Here is a 15,763-nt window from a genome sequence, read left to right as displayed (position 1 = left end):
TTTTTTAAAAAAGAGATTGGACTGCCATCTGTCAGAAATGGTGTAGGGTCTCCTGCTTGGGCGGGGGTTGGACTAGATGACCTCTACGGTCCCTTCCAACTCTATAGCTGTAACCTGGAAACGGCGGCCAAGAAATCAGACTCCCCGCCTGCAGGTTCTGATCGACCTGCACGTGGTCCGACGGCCTCGCCTCGCCCCGCCCCCTCTCCGAGCTTGGCTCCACCCTTACTCCCTTGCCCCTCCCACGTCCCTCAACACCGCCCTCCGTCCGCCGGCGCTCGCGCCCTCCCTTCCATCTCCTGAGGTACGGATTGGCAGGCTAAAGCTCCACCCCCATTACGGCACCGGCGCATGCGCAGTGCCTCCGTCGGCCCCTGAGAGGAAGCGGCTTGTGATGGAGAACGGAGGCGGCGGCGGCGGTCAAAGTCGGTCTCAGCCCGGGGGCTCGACGCCCGGCTCCGGTGACGACAAACTGAGGGGGCCCTGGAGCAAAGACAAGAAGGACCCTAACGCCCCCACGGCGGACAAGGAGCAGGAGCTGGTGAGAGGCCGGCGAGGGAGCCGCAAAAAGCCGCGCTGAGTCACGGCCAAGGCCCGGGGCCGGGAAAACGCGCCTTAAGCCGGCGTTTCTCCGGCCCCTCATCCGCAGCCCGGGCTGGAGATCCTACGCGGAGCCCTTCCTCCCTCGCCTTCCCGCCTCGGCCAGGGCTGGTAGAGAAACTCGAGTGCCTCTGAGCATGTGCAGAGTGTCTCCCGGGATCTGAACGGGGTGTGAAGCCGCTTGGGTTAGACTTTGGGCCGGGTCGCTGACACTGGGCCCAGCCCACCTCACAGGGTTGTTGTTAGGGTGAAAACAGGAGCCTTGTGCATATTTGCCGCCTTGAGGTAGCTAATAAAGATAATCGGCGGCATACAGGTAGTCCTCGACTTACGACCACCAACGTTTGTGTTGCCAAGGGAAACATTGGTTATGGGGGTGTGTGTGTATGTGGTGGGGTTTGGCCCCCTGTTACGACCTTGCTTGCCACAGTTGTTACGGGGAATCGCTGCCGTCGTTAAGTGAGTCCCACGGTTGTTAAAGCGAATCCGGCTTCCCCATTGACTTGGCTTGTCGGAAGGTCTCAGAAGGGCGTGACACCACCCCCCACCCCCGACGCTGCAACTGTCTTAAATAGTCCGTTGCCAAGAGTCTGATTTTGGATCACATGACCGTGGGGATGCTGCAAACTGGTCATAAGGGTGAAAAGGGGTCAGAAGTCACTTCTCGCAGTGATGGAGCTTTTGATTGGTCATTAAACGAACTGTTGTAAGTTGAGGACTACTGGTAGATAAATAAATAAAGGATCTCGTTTTCTTCGCCCGGAAAGGGGTAGTTGCAAGGCTGCATCTTTAGCAACACCTGTTCTGGCAGGCCTCTTCGCGGGATCAGTGAGTCCTCCTCCTCCTCCTCTTTCCCCTCTTGACAGAACCAGGTGAATGGCCAGTGAAGTTTGGGCAGGTGGGCCAAGCCCCAGCCCATGTTGCGGAATAGGCGTCCTCAAGAGAGCAGCAAAATGAGTGTTTGGATGGGGATGATGACAAAAGAGCTGCCCTTTTAAAGGAGACCACCCCCCCCCCCTCCATGTTGGCAATCAGCTTGAAAGCCATAGGATTAATAAATTAAATATATTTATTTATTGTGGTGTTTATATAGTGCATATTGGAGGCGGGGACCCTTTGAGAGCTGTATGCAACGAAATGTCATTTGAATGTATGCCGATTAGTGTACATTTAAAGTGACAAAAGTTATTCTAAGCCTTAGATTCTAAGGCCCTCTTTGGTGACCGGCGCATTTCCAAATCTTCAGTAGTTTGCCCAGAATTGCCACCCTGGAGAGTTAAACGGAGACCTTGCCATTAAAAACCTGTTACTGAGATCAACAGAATAACAGCATCAGAAGGGACCGTGGAGGTCTTCTAGTCCAACCCTCTGCTCTGGCAGAAAATCCTATACCATTCCAAACAAACGGTTGTCCAGACTCTTCTTAAAAGCCTCCAGTGTTGGAGCACCCGCAACCTCTAGAGGCAAGTTGTTCTACTGGTTAATTGTTCTCACTGTCAGAAAACTCCTTAGTTCTAGGTTGGTTCTCTCCTTGATTAGTTTCCATCCGTTGTTCCTTGTTCTGCCTTCAGATGCTTTGGAGAATAGTTTGACTCCCTCTTCTTTGGGGCAGCCCCTGAGATATTGGAAGACTGCCATCATGTCCTCTCTAGTCGTTCTTATCATTAAACTAGACATACCCAATTCCTGCAACAGTTCTTCATATGTTTTAGCCTCACAGTCCCATAATCATCTTTGTTGCTTTTCTCTGTAATCTTTGTACAGTCTTAACATCCTTTTTATATTGCAGTGACCAAAACTGAATGCATTTAAAATGTGGTGGTGGCTTATGGGAGATTAGAATAACAATAGGAGGCAGTTTGGATGCTTCTGAGTGCTTTTGTGGTTTGGCTTATTTGCTAGATCTGCCTGTAATTGAAAGTAATGCTGGCATTTGTGATGTTAAGCCTGTAGTTTGTTATTTTTCTCAGTTGGCTCCATTCTCTCACTGCTTGAATTTCATGTTTCTATTTTCATTTGCATATATTTATGATTAAATGTAAGTTACGGTGCCATCGTCACCTTGCTGTTGAATTGCTTTGTATTCCTGTTTCATCCATCAGTTCAGTTACAGTTCAGAATAATTGGAAAATTTAGGCTTTCAGAGAGGCCTGGATTTTTACATTTTTTCCTTCATTCCTTACAGTCTGAAGAAGACAAACAACTACAAGATGAGCTGGAAATGCTTGTGGAACGCTTGGGAGTAAGTTCTCTTTTTTTACTGTAAATTTGTGGGATATCAGAACATACTATTTTACTATATTCAGGAAATACAGAGTTTCATACAGTAATAAAGCACAGCCTGTACTATATTGACAATCCTATGTATAATACAGGTAGTTGCTGATTTACAGCCACAATTTAGCCCAAAATTTTTGTGGCTAAGTAAGATATTTGTTAAGTGAATTCTGCCCCATTTTATGACCTTTCTTCTTACATTGTTAAATGAATCACTTTCTTTTAACAACCCCATAATCCCTTGTGGGGTGGATGGAGCTGAGTGTTTAGTGGCCGGATGCCCTTCCTGTTGCCAAAGTGGATACATACATTCTCATTGTGCCCAGAGAGAGAAACATCTGCCTTTACCTAGCATCAAATTCACAGCCTCCTGATTGTAAGGCAAGAGCTCCACCTCTAGGCCACCGTACCACTCTGTTAAATGAATCACTGCAGTTGTAAAATTAGTAACAGAGTTGTTAAGTGAATCTGGCTTCTTCATTGAATTTGCTTGTGGGAAGGTCTCAAAAGGTGGTCACATGACCCCAGGGCGCTGCAACTGTCATAAATATGAGTCGGTTGTCAAGCCTCTGAATTTTGATCATGTGATCGTGGGGTTGTTGCAATGGTTGTAAGTGTGAAAAAAATGGTCATAAAGTCATTTTTTTCAGTGCAGTTGTAATTTTAAACAGTCACTAAACAAAGTTTAGGACTTTGTTTAGTGACTGTATATTCTTTCTGATAACAGTAGCGTGCATGTTGTTGGTTCTACCCTATTCTCATAATAAAATTAATTCTCACTATTTACGAGTGTTGATCCATCCAAAACACCCACTTGCTGTTTATAACAATGTTTTTTTTAAGTAAAACCGTCAAGAGTGTACAGATAGTCCTTGACTTGTGAATGTAATGGACCCCAGAATTTTCATTGTAAGTCATGATGATTGTAAGTTGAAGCACCTATGATGACCGGGCCCAGTTTTATTACTTTGTAAAGCAGATGTTTTGATTGGTTCATGCTGGCCATCAATCTAAAACTTCATTTGTCTCATTTTTTTTTGTTTCAAATCTATATATATTAACTGCATTCTTAGATGATCTCCAAAGCAGGACAAAATAAAATGGGACAATTACCATACGCTTTATTCCTAAAAGGGAGGGTCTCATTAAAGGAACTTCTGAGAAGCAGCCTAGATACCTTCCTATTTGACAGTGAAGAGAATAACGTGGAAGAAAGCTCTCAGCATATTTCTAACATTTGTGAGGTTCTTGGTTGTTTTTGACTGACTATTGTGTGACCAAGAACAGCATGGTGGCCTAGTGGTCAAGACCCTCCCTTCCCACTTTGGATGTTGAGAGTTCAATCCTAGTAGCAGCAAATGTTTCTTTCCTAGGGCTCAAAGAAAAAAACAACAACCATCTGTTGCTAACACAGCATAGGTGTCAGGAAGGGCATCTGGTCAGTAAATGCTCAGCTCCATCCAATTGCCTTGACTCTACCCAAATAGGGATATCATAAAAAGGGAGGGTTTTTTAATCGTGTGACCAAAAATGGTGGACTAAATGGAACAGTTGCCTGATCCCTCAGGACTCTTCTTAAAACAGCTATGCCTGTTTCTAGTAAATATTTCTCTTAGTGCAGGTCCCATAGCAAAAGTACGAGTTGGTTCATACTGGCCATATTTAACCGGAGCAGCAATTCTGCAGGGAGGGATTGGCAGGTCGATTTGTGTTTGCTTCCTAATAACAACCGATCTGATTGCAGGAGCAAGACACGGCTCTTTATCGTCCTGCCCTGGAGGAACTTCGCAGGCAGATACGCTCTTCCACAACCTCCATGACTTCTGTACCCAAGCCCTTGAAGTTTCTGCGGCCACATTACGGCAAATTGAAAGAGATCTACGAAAACATGGCCGCGGGGGAAAACAAGGTATCCAGCCTGGATTGATTTGAGGAAGTGTTGGTGCTACTTTACCATTTCTCTTTTTTTTTGTTTTTGTCCTTTCTAATAGCTAGCTAGCTAGCAAATTGGTCCCTGGTTGTCAAAAATCTAAATACCGATTTACTTTCTTTGCTTCAAGGATCAATCTATTCGCTGTAGACCTTCACATGATCTCCAGAATGGTTTTGTGCAGACCTCGGTGTGCGCACGTGTCACCTCTCCTGCGGGAACAAGCATTGGTTGCCAATTTGCTTCTGGGTGATATTCAAGATGCTGGTTGGCACCTTTAAAGCCCTTCCTGGCTTGGGACCAGGTTATCTGAGGGACCGTCTCTTGCCGGTCACATCTACCCGACCCATTAGAGCAGGGAGGCAGGGAATGTTGCGGGTCCCATCCCTGAGGGAGATACACCTGGTGGGACCCAGAAGAAGGGCCTTCTCCGTGGTGGTTCCCTCTCATTGGAACATCTTCCCCCAGAAATTAGACTGGCCCCCACTCTAACACTCTTTCAGAAGGCCCTCAAGAGGTTCAGCGGGCCAGGGGAACCCAGAGTGAGATGGAGCCCGTTAAATGCCTAGTATGAATGTGTGTTGTTGCCAGGGTGGGAGGTTGTGGGAGGTTGTTATTCAATTATTTTTCTTTTTAAAATTTTTTTTATTTCTTTATATTGTGTTTTTATGTTCTTGTGAGCCGCCTTGAGGCACCACGTGTGAGTAGGCAGCAGTATAAAATTTCTATATACATAAATAAACCAGCAGAACATAAAATGGGTGACAAGTGAGAGTCACTTTGGCTACAGGCTAGTACCTGGGAGACTGTGAGTTCTAGTCCCACCTTAGGCAATTAAAGCCGGTTGGGTGACTGGTCCCATCACTCTCTCTCCTCCCAAGCCCCTATCGAGCTTGGGTGACAAGCTGGTGGGTCCATTCCTTTCACAATCAGAGGATCAACACTCCCATTGAGCTGAAAAAAGCAGGCCGTGCCCTTGCTGGGAAGAAAATAAAAATGGGTGGCAGATGAGATGGAACCCAAGAGGGCTCCTTCCATGTGACTTAAAAGCTTCCTATTATAGTTGGGTTATAAGAGGACTTATAAGGAGAGCGAATATGTTGCTCATTCCTTTGAAAAGGGAGCACCGGAAGAACTGGAGACGGGTTTTTTTAGCTTTAAAAAGCCAGTGGCTTTTCTGTTAAGAGAGAAGGTCTTATTACTGCGTACAGGTAATCTTATGACCAAAATTGAGCCCAACATTTGCATTGCTTTGTCCCATTTTACGACCTTCCGTTCCACAGTTGTTTAAGCGAATCGCGGCAGTTGTCAATCATGTCATTAAGCGAATCTAGCTTCCACCATTGATTTTGCTTGTCAGAGGCCAGCGGGGAAGATTACAAATAGTGATCCCACAATCCTGGGACCGTGCAGCTGCCAGAAATACATGCCAGTTGCCAAACACCTGGATTTTGATCACGTGACCATGGAGATGCTGCAACAGCCATCAGTGTAAAAACCAGTCCTAAGTCCCTTTTTCAGTGCCTTTGCAACTTCGATCGGTCACTAAACGAATGTTTGTAAATCTAGGACGATCTGTAGCCATCCCTGGAGATTCCTTTATTGGTTTTATTGTTTTCTATGTGAGGTTTATATTCCCGTTAAGCTGCCTTGAGTCGCCATGTGCGAATAGGCGGCAGTACAAATTCCCTAAAATAAAAATAAAATAAATAGAGCGTTGTTACTTATTCAGGCAGGCTGCAAAGTATAACACAGGGAGGTGTCGCCATCTTTCTGCTTCAAGAAGTTTTAGCCAGAGGTATTGCTCGATACAGTCTCAACATCTCTTTCTCCTTACAGCGTTTTGCTGCTGACATTATATCTGTTCTGGCCATGACAATGAGCGGAGAGCGAGAGTGCCTGAAATATCGGTTGGTGGGATCTCAGGAACCCTTAGCTTCATGGGGACATGAGTACGTCAGGTAAGGAGCAAGTTAAGATGTCTGACGAGCTAGAAATCAGTCATACAGGGAGTCCTCCACTTATGACCAAAATTGAGCCCAAAATCAAGGTGGTTAATTGAGAAATTTGTTAAGTGAGTCTTGCCCCATTTGAACACTTTTCTTGCCACATTTGTTCGGTGAATCACTGCAGTTGTTAAATTAGTAACACAGATGCCCCAAAGTTGCTTTTTTTTGTTTCCCCCAAGAGGCAACTGGACTTTCTTGTTTTTCCTTGAAGACGTTTCGCTTCCTATCCAAGAAGTTTCTTCAGCTCTGACTGGATGGTGGGGAATGGGAGAATTTATATGCCTTGCAGATTTATATTCCTTGCAGATTTATATTTCTTGCAGGTTTATATGCCGTGCAGATTTATATTCCTTGCAAATGACCAGCTGTCTGCAAGGAGTATCAATCCTTCCATTTCCCCACTATCCAGTCAGAGCTGAAGAAGCTACTTGGGTGAGAAGTGAAATGTCTTCAAAAGAAAAACAAGAAAGTCCAGTTGCCTCTTGGGGGAAAAAAAAAAAAACACCTTTGGGACAACCATGACCTGGAATGACTGAGAATCTCCGTAGACTTTTAGTAACATGGATGTTAAGGGGTATCTGGCTTCCCCATGGACTTGGCTTATCAGAAGGTCGCAGAAGGGGATCACATGACCCCGGGACACTGCATCAGTCATAAACGTGAATCGGTTGTCAAGCATCCAAAATGTAAATCACGTGACCACGGGGATGCTTCAATGGTCATAGGTGTGAAAAACAGTTCTAAGTCACTTTTTTTTCAGTGCTGTTGTAACTTCAGACGGTCACTAAGCGAACTGTTGTAAGTCGAGGACTACCTGTGCAGTTCTTTTGAACTACATAGTTCTTTTTCATTGTTAAACATCACCTTCAATCTGCAGCGCCGAACACAGCAAACAGGAGGCTCTCGGGTGGTGCCCTAGTCAGCACTGCCTGAGCTCTGTTCATAGCAGTTGCTTCTTCGGTACAGTCTCTTGCAGCAGGTGTTTTATTAACCCAAGGCTGCTGATGTCTCTTTTGACAGATAATCTCTTTATTTTCTATATACCGGACAAGTGACCCACTGGGATCCCCATATCTAAACAACCTACCTTATGGGCGGCCAGAATCTGAAAATAACATTCAACACAGCACAGTAATTAAGCAAAATAGTTCGGTTGTGATTGGCCTGCGTGGGACTGATTGGGGTAGATTGCAGGGGTGACACCAAAATATAATTTTATCATATTTTATTTATATATTAAATTGTTGTATTTCATTCCAATTTCATTTTAAACCGTTGTTTTATTCCAATTTCATTTTAAATCGTATTTTATTCCAATTTCATTTTAAATTGTTTTTTATCCAATTCCATTTTAAATTGTTTTTATCAGATTTTAGTAAGAATTTGTGTCTGGAACTCTGCACTTTGATATGGCCCAATGGCTAATCAGTAAAGTAAACTCTAACTCTAAACTCTTATTTGAAGTATTCCTTACAATAAAGAACATGGGAAGATTTAAGTTCAGTAAAGGTACCCCTGTAATTTTATGGGCTGAAAAACAAGATATAAATTTGCTGGAAATCCCCCCCCCCCCCAAATGACTTACTGAATAGGGAGTTTGTCTTGTTTTTTATTTTAAAACCATGGCTATTTTCCTTCCATTGCCCCTGCAGGCATCTAGCAGGCGAAGTCGCCAAGGAGTGGCAGGAAATTGACGAGGCAGACAAGACCCAGAAGGACACACTTCTAACTCTGGTAAAGGAGATTGTGCCCTACAACATGGCCCATAATGCTGAGCACGAGGCCTGTGATTTGCTGATGGAAATTGAGCAGATGGATATGCTGGAGGAATATATTGACGACAATGCCTATGCCAAAGTTTGTCTCTACTTGACCAGGTAAGGGAGCTGTACTTTCTGGGGTTCGTGGAGTTCAATTCATAAGAGTTGGCAAGGCTGAATTAGGCCGTGGAGACCAATTCTTTGAACACAGAGATCCATATTAAAACATTCATGGTCAGTGGCTATCCAAACCTAATTTTTCTCCCATAATTGGTTCCACGGTTCAAATACCAAAGGTTTTTTTTCCCCCTTAAGACTTAATTGGAAATTATATTCCTATCGGTCAGATCCTTTGTTTTTGTTTTTCTGCACTCTGAAACAATGCAGAACAGATCTTAATCTTCTTCTGTGTGATATCTTTTCAGATTCCTGAAGAATGCTATCCGCCTCTCCTCAAAACTATATGTTTCTAGTTCCTTCCTATCTTATTCTTCTAAAATCCCAATGAACCTTTTTCTCTCTTAGCCTTTGAACCTAATTTAAGCATGAAGCACTCAAAGGTGGAACTATTATTTCCTTTAGGAATAATAGAATAAGAAACTGTCATTCTACTGAGGCAGTCCAATATGATAAAGAATTGTTGCAAAGAAATGCAGGACATTAAATGTAGGGCAGTGTATCCCAATTTTGGCAACTTTAAGATGCATGGACTTCAAGTCCCAGAACTGGCTGGGGAATTCTGGGACTTGAAGTCCATGCATCTTAAAGTTGCCAAAATTGGGAATCCCTGATCTAGGGTATTCAGAGCCCAAATCCTGATGGATTGTGACAGGCGTGCATTCATTTATACATGCAAAAATGTTTGTTTTGTGCTGAAATTCACCTGAATCTGATGATAAAGGTATAATTAGCCATAATTCTAAAGTTTATCAATCAGCACATCATTTTAAAGAATGTATTCTCTTCCCTCCTCACTCTTAAAGGAACTGATTCCCAATTTAGGTAACTTCTATATTTGGTGTTCGGTAGGATTTCTGTCTACTTTAACTCTTCCATGGTGGTGTCATAACAAATTGTAGCTCCCGTTTGCTTCAATATGCACATGGTGATTTTCTTCTCTTCCAGCCCAACTACAGGATATTTATGATGAGTTTCATGATTTCCCCCATCGCATATTGAAAATTTTAATTTGAGAGCAGGGGCTGAGGGCCACATCAAGGTTTGGGGACCTAACCCGAGGGACTGTGTAACATTTGTGGGAAAAAGGAACAGTTGGCTAATGGCCGTAGCGCTAACCAAGCTTCACTTTCTGCCTCTCCCTTTCTTATTTTTCAAGCTGTGTGAGCTATGTCCCCGAGCCAGAGAATTCTGCCCTTCTTCGCTGTGCCCTTAGCATCTTCCGCAAGTTCAATCGCTACCCTGAAGCCCTGCGTTTGGCCCTCATGCTGAATGACATGGAACTGGCCGAAAACATCTTCATTTCCTGCAAAGATGTGTAAGTAGCGCTCCCTAGAATTGGGGTGCTGTGGACAGATCCACAGGATTCAGGGCTAGGAGAACTGAGAATGGTTAAGTCTAGAACCTTGCCCAAAGACCCTTTTTGTTTCATTCATTCATTCATTCATTCATTCATATATATATATATATCAGACATGATATTCTTCCGATTAAAATCGGAATTCTGATTTTTTGGGGAATCACCCCCCCTTTCCCCCCTTCTTTTCCTTCCTCCTCCTCCCCTCGGAGGCCCTGAGTCAGGAGTTGCTACCGCCGGCGGCGCGGCTCTGCGTGGCTCCAGTCCCGTGTTGCCTCAGGAAGGGAAAGGCAAAAGGAAGAGCCGCGGCGGCGCTTGCAACGGCAGCAGCGGCTCCTGGTTTTGCCTTTCCCTTCCCGAGGCAACGCGGGACTGGAGCCGCGCGAGCTGCGCCGGCGGTAACAACTCCTGACAGCCCCAGCCAGATACCTGAGCGGGCCCGGGCGGGCGGGTGGGTGGTGCAAGTGGAGGCCGCTGAGCGGCAGGAAAAGGGAGCTGGGCAGCGATTTCTTGGCGCGCGGTGGGGGGTCTCTTTTGGCCGGCCCGATTTTTTTTTCAGAGGGGAATATCATGCCTGATATATAAAAAGATGCAGAGACTCTAGAAGAGTGCACGGAAGAGCAACAAAGATGATTAGAGGTCTGGAGGATAAAACACTTGCAGGAACTGGATATGTCTAGTTTAATGAAAAGAAGGACTGGGGTGGTGTGTGTGTGTGACATGACATGATAAGTCTTCCAATACTTGAGGGGCTGCCACAAAGAAGAGGGGGTCAACCTGTTCTCCAAAGCCCCCGAGGCAGGAGAAGAAGCAATAGATGGAAACTAATCAAGGAGAAAAGCAACCTAGAATGAAGGAGCAATTTCCTGACACAACAATCAGTTGCCTTCAGAAGTTGTAGGTGCTCCACCACTGGAGGTTTTGAAGAAGAGATTGGACAACCATTTGTCTGAAATCGTATAGGATTTCCTGTTTACAGGAAGGAGTTGGACAAGAAGACCTCCAAGGTCCCTTCCAACTCTGTAATTCTGAGACCACATCATGCATCAGGAAGGGGAGAACCAGGTAGTCCTCAACTTACAACCACAACTGAGTCAAATTTTTCTTTTTCTAAGCTAGACAGTCGTTAAGTAAGTTTTGCCCCATTTTGCAACCTTGACTGCTGAAAGACTGAGGACTTAACAAACTCCGGAATTATTATTATATTTTTTTTGTAAATTTTTTTTGAGTTTTCACAAAGAGAAAAAAAATACAAATAAAACATCTTTTTTGAAAGCAGCATAATCCCGGGTTACATTTCTTCGTACAGACACAAATTCAGGTTCATGCTCATTTTTATATTCTATTCCATATCTTATTACTAGTTTACATTTTCTGCATAGCTTCTCCCCTCTTTTAATTTTCTCAATTTTATTTTAATTATCTCATCTCAATTCAAATCATTGTATTTATATTTTTTGTCCTGTTTCAATTATCTATTATCGTTTCTCATTAAACAAAATTTCTCCTGTAGTTACTGATTGGAGTATGACGCCTTTATATCTTTTCCCTAAAGTTGTAACATTCAATATAATACATAACTTCCATTCGGATTCTGCTTGGTACATTCTTAAAATACACACTGTATTCTTAAAAAAAGAAAAAAATTATAAATGTATATAATTAAAACAACATTCCATTCCAATTCAATTCTATCATTAATTAAATATTCATTAAAGTCTTAACATCTTTAACATTATTTTTCAATTAAATATCATACTTCTATGGGAACAATTATAAGCTTTCCATAGTTAATTTCCTCCCCTTCACTTATATTTTATAAAACATTAACTAATTAAAATGTTCCCATTCCTTCCTAATTCAATTTTCTCATTTTATTTCACTTATTTTATTCACAAACATTTCACTAAATTACACTATTTTATCCCTCATTTTAATCATATGTTGTTTCCAATTTTCTAAAGTTATTTCTATTACTAATATAACAATACAATCTTATGTACCTTTACAGAATCCCTTTTTCAGTTAGATTTTCACCCATTATCTCTAAATAGGTCCTGTTTCTCTATATCTTGCTCCGGTCCTTTGTAACTTCTTTTCCTTTCCTTCTTCCCTCTCTTCTTCTCTCTCCCTTTTTTACCCCCTTGTCTCTCTACCTCTATTTCCCTCTTCTATATTCACCTGTTCTGTTGCTTTCCAGTATTATACTTATTTTTCGAATTATTTTTCTTTTCTTTGGTTGTTTTTTAAAGTCTTAAATTCTCCATCCTCTTTCCCCCCTTTCCTTTTTCTTCCCCACATAAAATTACTTGTTCATTAAAGATGGCTTCTTCTTTGTCCCAGTCTTCTTGTTTTGCAGTCTTTTCTTATTGTTTCTCATAGTTCCAAATCTCCATTTCTAAGAATTGGAAAACGAAGCCAAAAGAACCCTTCCCTTCTTGTGCATCTTCTTTGTACTTTTTAAGTTCCATTTTCAATTCATCCAGAAGTAGTGCCATTGTATCAATTTTTAAACAACCACCTGATTGATTTTAGTCATTCAAATATAATAACCAAAAACCCAAAGATCACCAAATAATCCAAATACACGCAAGCTGTTCCTTTTTTGCTCTTTTTTTCACTTTCTCTTCCTGGGGTTACTATTTAGTTGCAAAGTTTCAGTTAAAATGTATCTTTTAGAAGTCTTGTTGAAGTTTTACTGTAGATTCGTTTTAATTCCAGGCAGTCTCCTCCCTCTTGCAGATCCTGCCCTTATTCTTTTTCTCTCCCTTCCTGCTTATGAAAAAGAAAGTTTTTAATGTCCAGAAATCTTTATTATCCCTTTGGCATTTTGTTTTATTTTCAGCTTAATTGCCTATTGATGTCAAAGCGGATTTTTCCAATTTCTTATTTAAGTCTCTTAGTTGTCAGTATAGGGAAGGAGAGAGAAGAAAAAAAAAGCCAAACCTTTCCCTTTTCACTTTCCTTCGCTGCTTCCGACTCTTCTTTGGGAGCGATGTTATTTTTTGTAAGTTTAAATTCCAGGGTACCTTAGTTGTTGCTTTTACAATTTAACCCGGTCAGCCAAAACTCTCACTTCTTATCTTCCTCCTGCACATTCTTTTCCAGTCGAGTTCTTCTTTGTGGTGGCCATTTCTGACCACCACTGCAACCGCCTTCAGGAAAGGGAGTAATGGCCAGCTGAGGAGGAGAGATGCGGCTCTCCTCGACCCTGCTGACGGTCTCACCCCTCTTCATCACCTCTACGGGGTGGCTTAGCCCCGAAACCAGCTGGCTCGGGACGCTCCAGCGGCGAGCCCAGACAGAAACCGTGCACGATCGCAGATTTCTGTCTGTCGCCAAAGCCCTTCAAACCGGAAGTCAGGAATTATTATTATTATTATTATTATTATTTTTAAATGTGCACTTAGAAGATTAAAACCACCAAACCTGCCCTAAACTAGCCAAAATTAATGAAGACTCAGCATCCATCTTGCCTCCAGGCCTGGAGCAGCAGCCATGTTTTCAAGGACTTCTGGAACGATGGCAGCCCTACAGAACTGCGTGAAGGATGCTGTTTCAAAAGAGTAGACGCTGCAAGAGAGACAGCAGGCTGCCTAGATCCTGATGGCTTGATTGAGGCAACCCGGAGCCTGCCTCCTCTGCTTGATTCATTGGCGGTCTCTCAGACAGCAGGCCCTATGCCACGCAGGGCTTTATAGATGACCATCAGAACCTTGAATTATAGCCAAAATTCAACTAGCAATCTGTGCAACTCAGAAAGAAGGAGGAAGATACATTGGCAGACACATCGATTTTATATATAATATAATATATAATATAATATACGTACATATACATACATGTTCTGTTTGCCCCATCTCACCTAGAAGTGACTTTGGGTGGCTTGGAAGCACCAAAAAACAAAAGGTTAAAACAATAAATACTCACAATAATAGTAATATTGTCTACACCACTGCATTTGGACTAGTTATAGCTTCCAAATGGTTTTCAAGACAGCCCCATATTGCAAATTGCAGTAATCCATGCATGTTACGTTCATTATCTGGGTCTTCATTTTACTGACCTCAGAAGGATGGAAGATTGACTCAGGCTGCCATCCTTCTGAGGTCAGTAAAAATGAGGACCCAGATTTTGGGGGACAATGCTGTTTCTGTAAACCAGTTAGAGAGGGCTGTAGAGCACTAAAGCGGTATATAAGGCTAACATTGCTATTATGCATCTTATTATTTTTTTTGAGGGGAACACAATCTTCAAAGAAGGAATCTGAACTTGATTAAGTCAAAGCTTCACATATTTCCAGTTATCTTTGTAATAGTTCAAGTTAGATGTAGGTATCCAGGTTTAAACTCCTTTGGACTCCATCTACAATGACCATTCAGAAGGAATGATGAGAGCTTAGTTTAGAACCTAAACTGAACTAAACTATTAAGTACCAGGCTTTTTCATTCCAGAATAAAAGCAATAGATGTCAAAATAAACAATGAATAAAAAACAATAGTCCCAAATTGATCCACCAGGTCCAATATTACAAACTTCTAGTGGAAATTAAAATGTTGCTTAATTGAAATTGATATCGCTTCAATGTTTGGAAATTTGGGTGAGGAACAGTGACTTTCAGTGAAACTTAACAATGTTATCGTTGATTATGGTTATCTTCCTGAGATGGGATATCTTATTTATTTTGTTACATTTATTATGGCTGCTCAATTGAGCAGACTCTGGGCTGCTTACAGAATCCATTGCTAAGTTAATAAAAAATATAGTCAAACAAGAGTTTGGATTAAAAATAGCCATTAAAATACAGCCTTCCCCTGCCAGCAAAAATGGTTTTAAGGGATTTAACCCTGACACGAACCCTAACTTCTGCTGCCTGCCAGCTGCCTGCAATTTGGCAGATCAAACCCCACCAGGTTCCAAGGTTGACTCAGCCTTCCATCCTTCCGAGGTGGGTAAAATGAGGACCCAGACTGTTGGGGGGCGGGCAATATGCTGACTGTAAACTGCTTAGAGAGGGTTGTAATGCATTGTAAAGTGGCATATAAGTCTACTATCATTTTGGAAACCCTGGAAGACTGAGCCCCATCCATCCCTCTGGGGGATGCTGTTACTCCTGCAAAGCACTGGCTCCTAAGGAAAAAACAATTAAGGCCACCAACAGGATATTGCTGAATTTAATAAATGACAGTTTGACTTCATCATCTTACAGTCCACTCTAGCTAAAAAATTTTTGGTTTGCTGACATTTTTGTTTGTTTGTTTGTTTGCAGAGTGGTTCAGAAGCAAATGGCCTTCATGCTGGGCCGCCACGGTGTCTTTCTGGAGCTAAGTGAGGATGTTGAAGAATATGAGGATCTTACAGAGATCATGTCTAACGTCCAGCTCAACAGTAATTTTCTGGCCTTGGCCAGGGAAGTAAGTTATCTTGCACTATTACAAGGTTGTCTCAAAGGTGCTTTTTGGACAACCATGACCTAGATGACTGAGAATCTCCATAGATATCACAAGGTTGTTGTTTTTTCCTAGTAGGATTTTGAATCTTGAATAAGGGGAAGTGTGAAAATGACTGGCAAAAGGTCCATTTAGAGCAAGGCAAGAGATAAATGTTGACTGAATGACAGTATAAATTCCTGGGAAAGCTTTTAGAAGCAATC

The 15,763-nt window shown here is 42.6% G+C and overlaps 1 protein-coding gene across 1 annotated transcript in view; it reads left to right on the top strand.

The window, feature by feature from the left end:
- Positions 1-340: 340 nt before the first annotated feature.
- PSMD2 (proteasome 26S subunit ubiquitin receptor, non-ATPase 2) overlaps positions 341-15,763 on the top strand; it is a 38,256-nt gene continuing 22,833 nt past the window's right edge. Inside the window, exons 1-7 of the mRNA XM_087965435.1 lie at positions 341-541; positions 2,786-2,842; positions 4,622-4,786; positions 6,647-6,768; positions 8,469-8,693; positions 9,913-10,071; positions 15,380-15,524. Coding sequence (XP_087821561.1) covers positions 395-541; positions 2,786-2,842; positions 4,622-4,786; positions 6,647-6,768; positions 8,469-8,693; positions 9,913-10,071; positions 15,380-15,524 — 1,020 coding nt within the window. The 5' untranslated portion in view covers positions 341-394. The remainder of the gene's footprint in view (positions 542-2,785; positions 2,843-4,621; positions 4,787-6,646; positions 6,769-8,468; positions 8,694-9,912; positions 10,072-15,379; positions 15,525-15,763) is intronic.

The sequence above is a fragment of the Notechis scutatus genome, chromosome 4 (assembly GCF_049901735.1).
Source record: "Notechis scutatus isolate UNSWTSFEM ecotype Mainland chromosome 4, rNotScu1.2, whole genome shotgun sequence".
Taxonomy (NCBI): Eukaryota; Metazoa; Chordata; class Lepidosauria; order Squamata; family Elapidae; genus Notechis; species Notechis scutatus.
The sequence above is the reverse complement of the archived record's forward strand: the minus strand, read 5'-3'. Positions and strand labels throughout refer to the sequence as shown.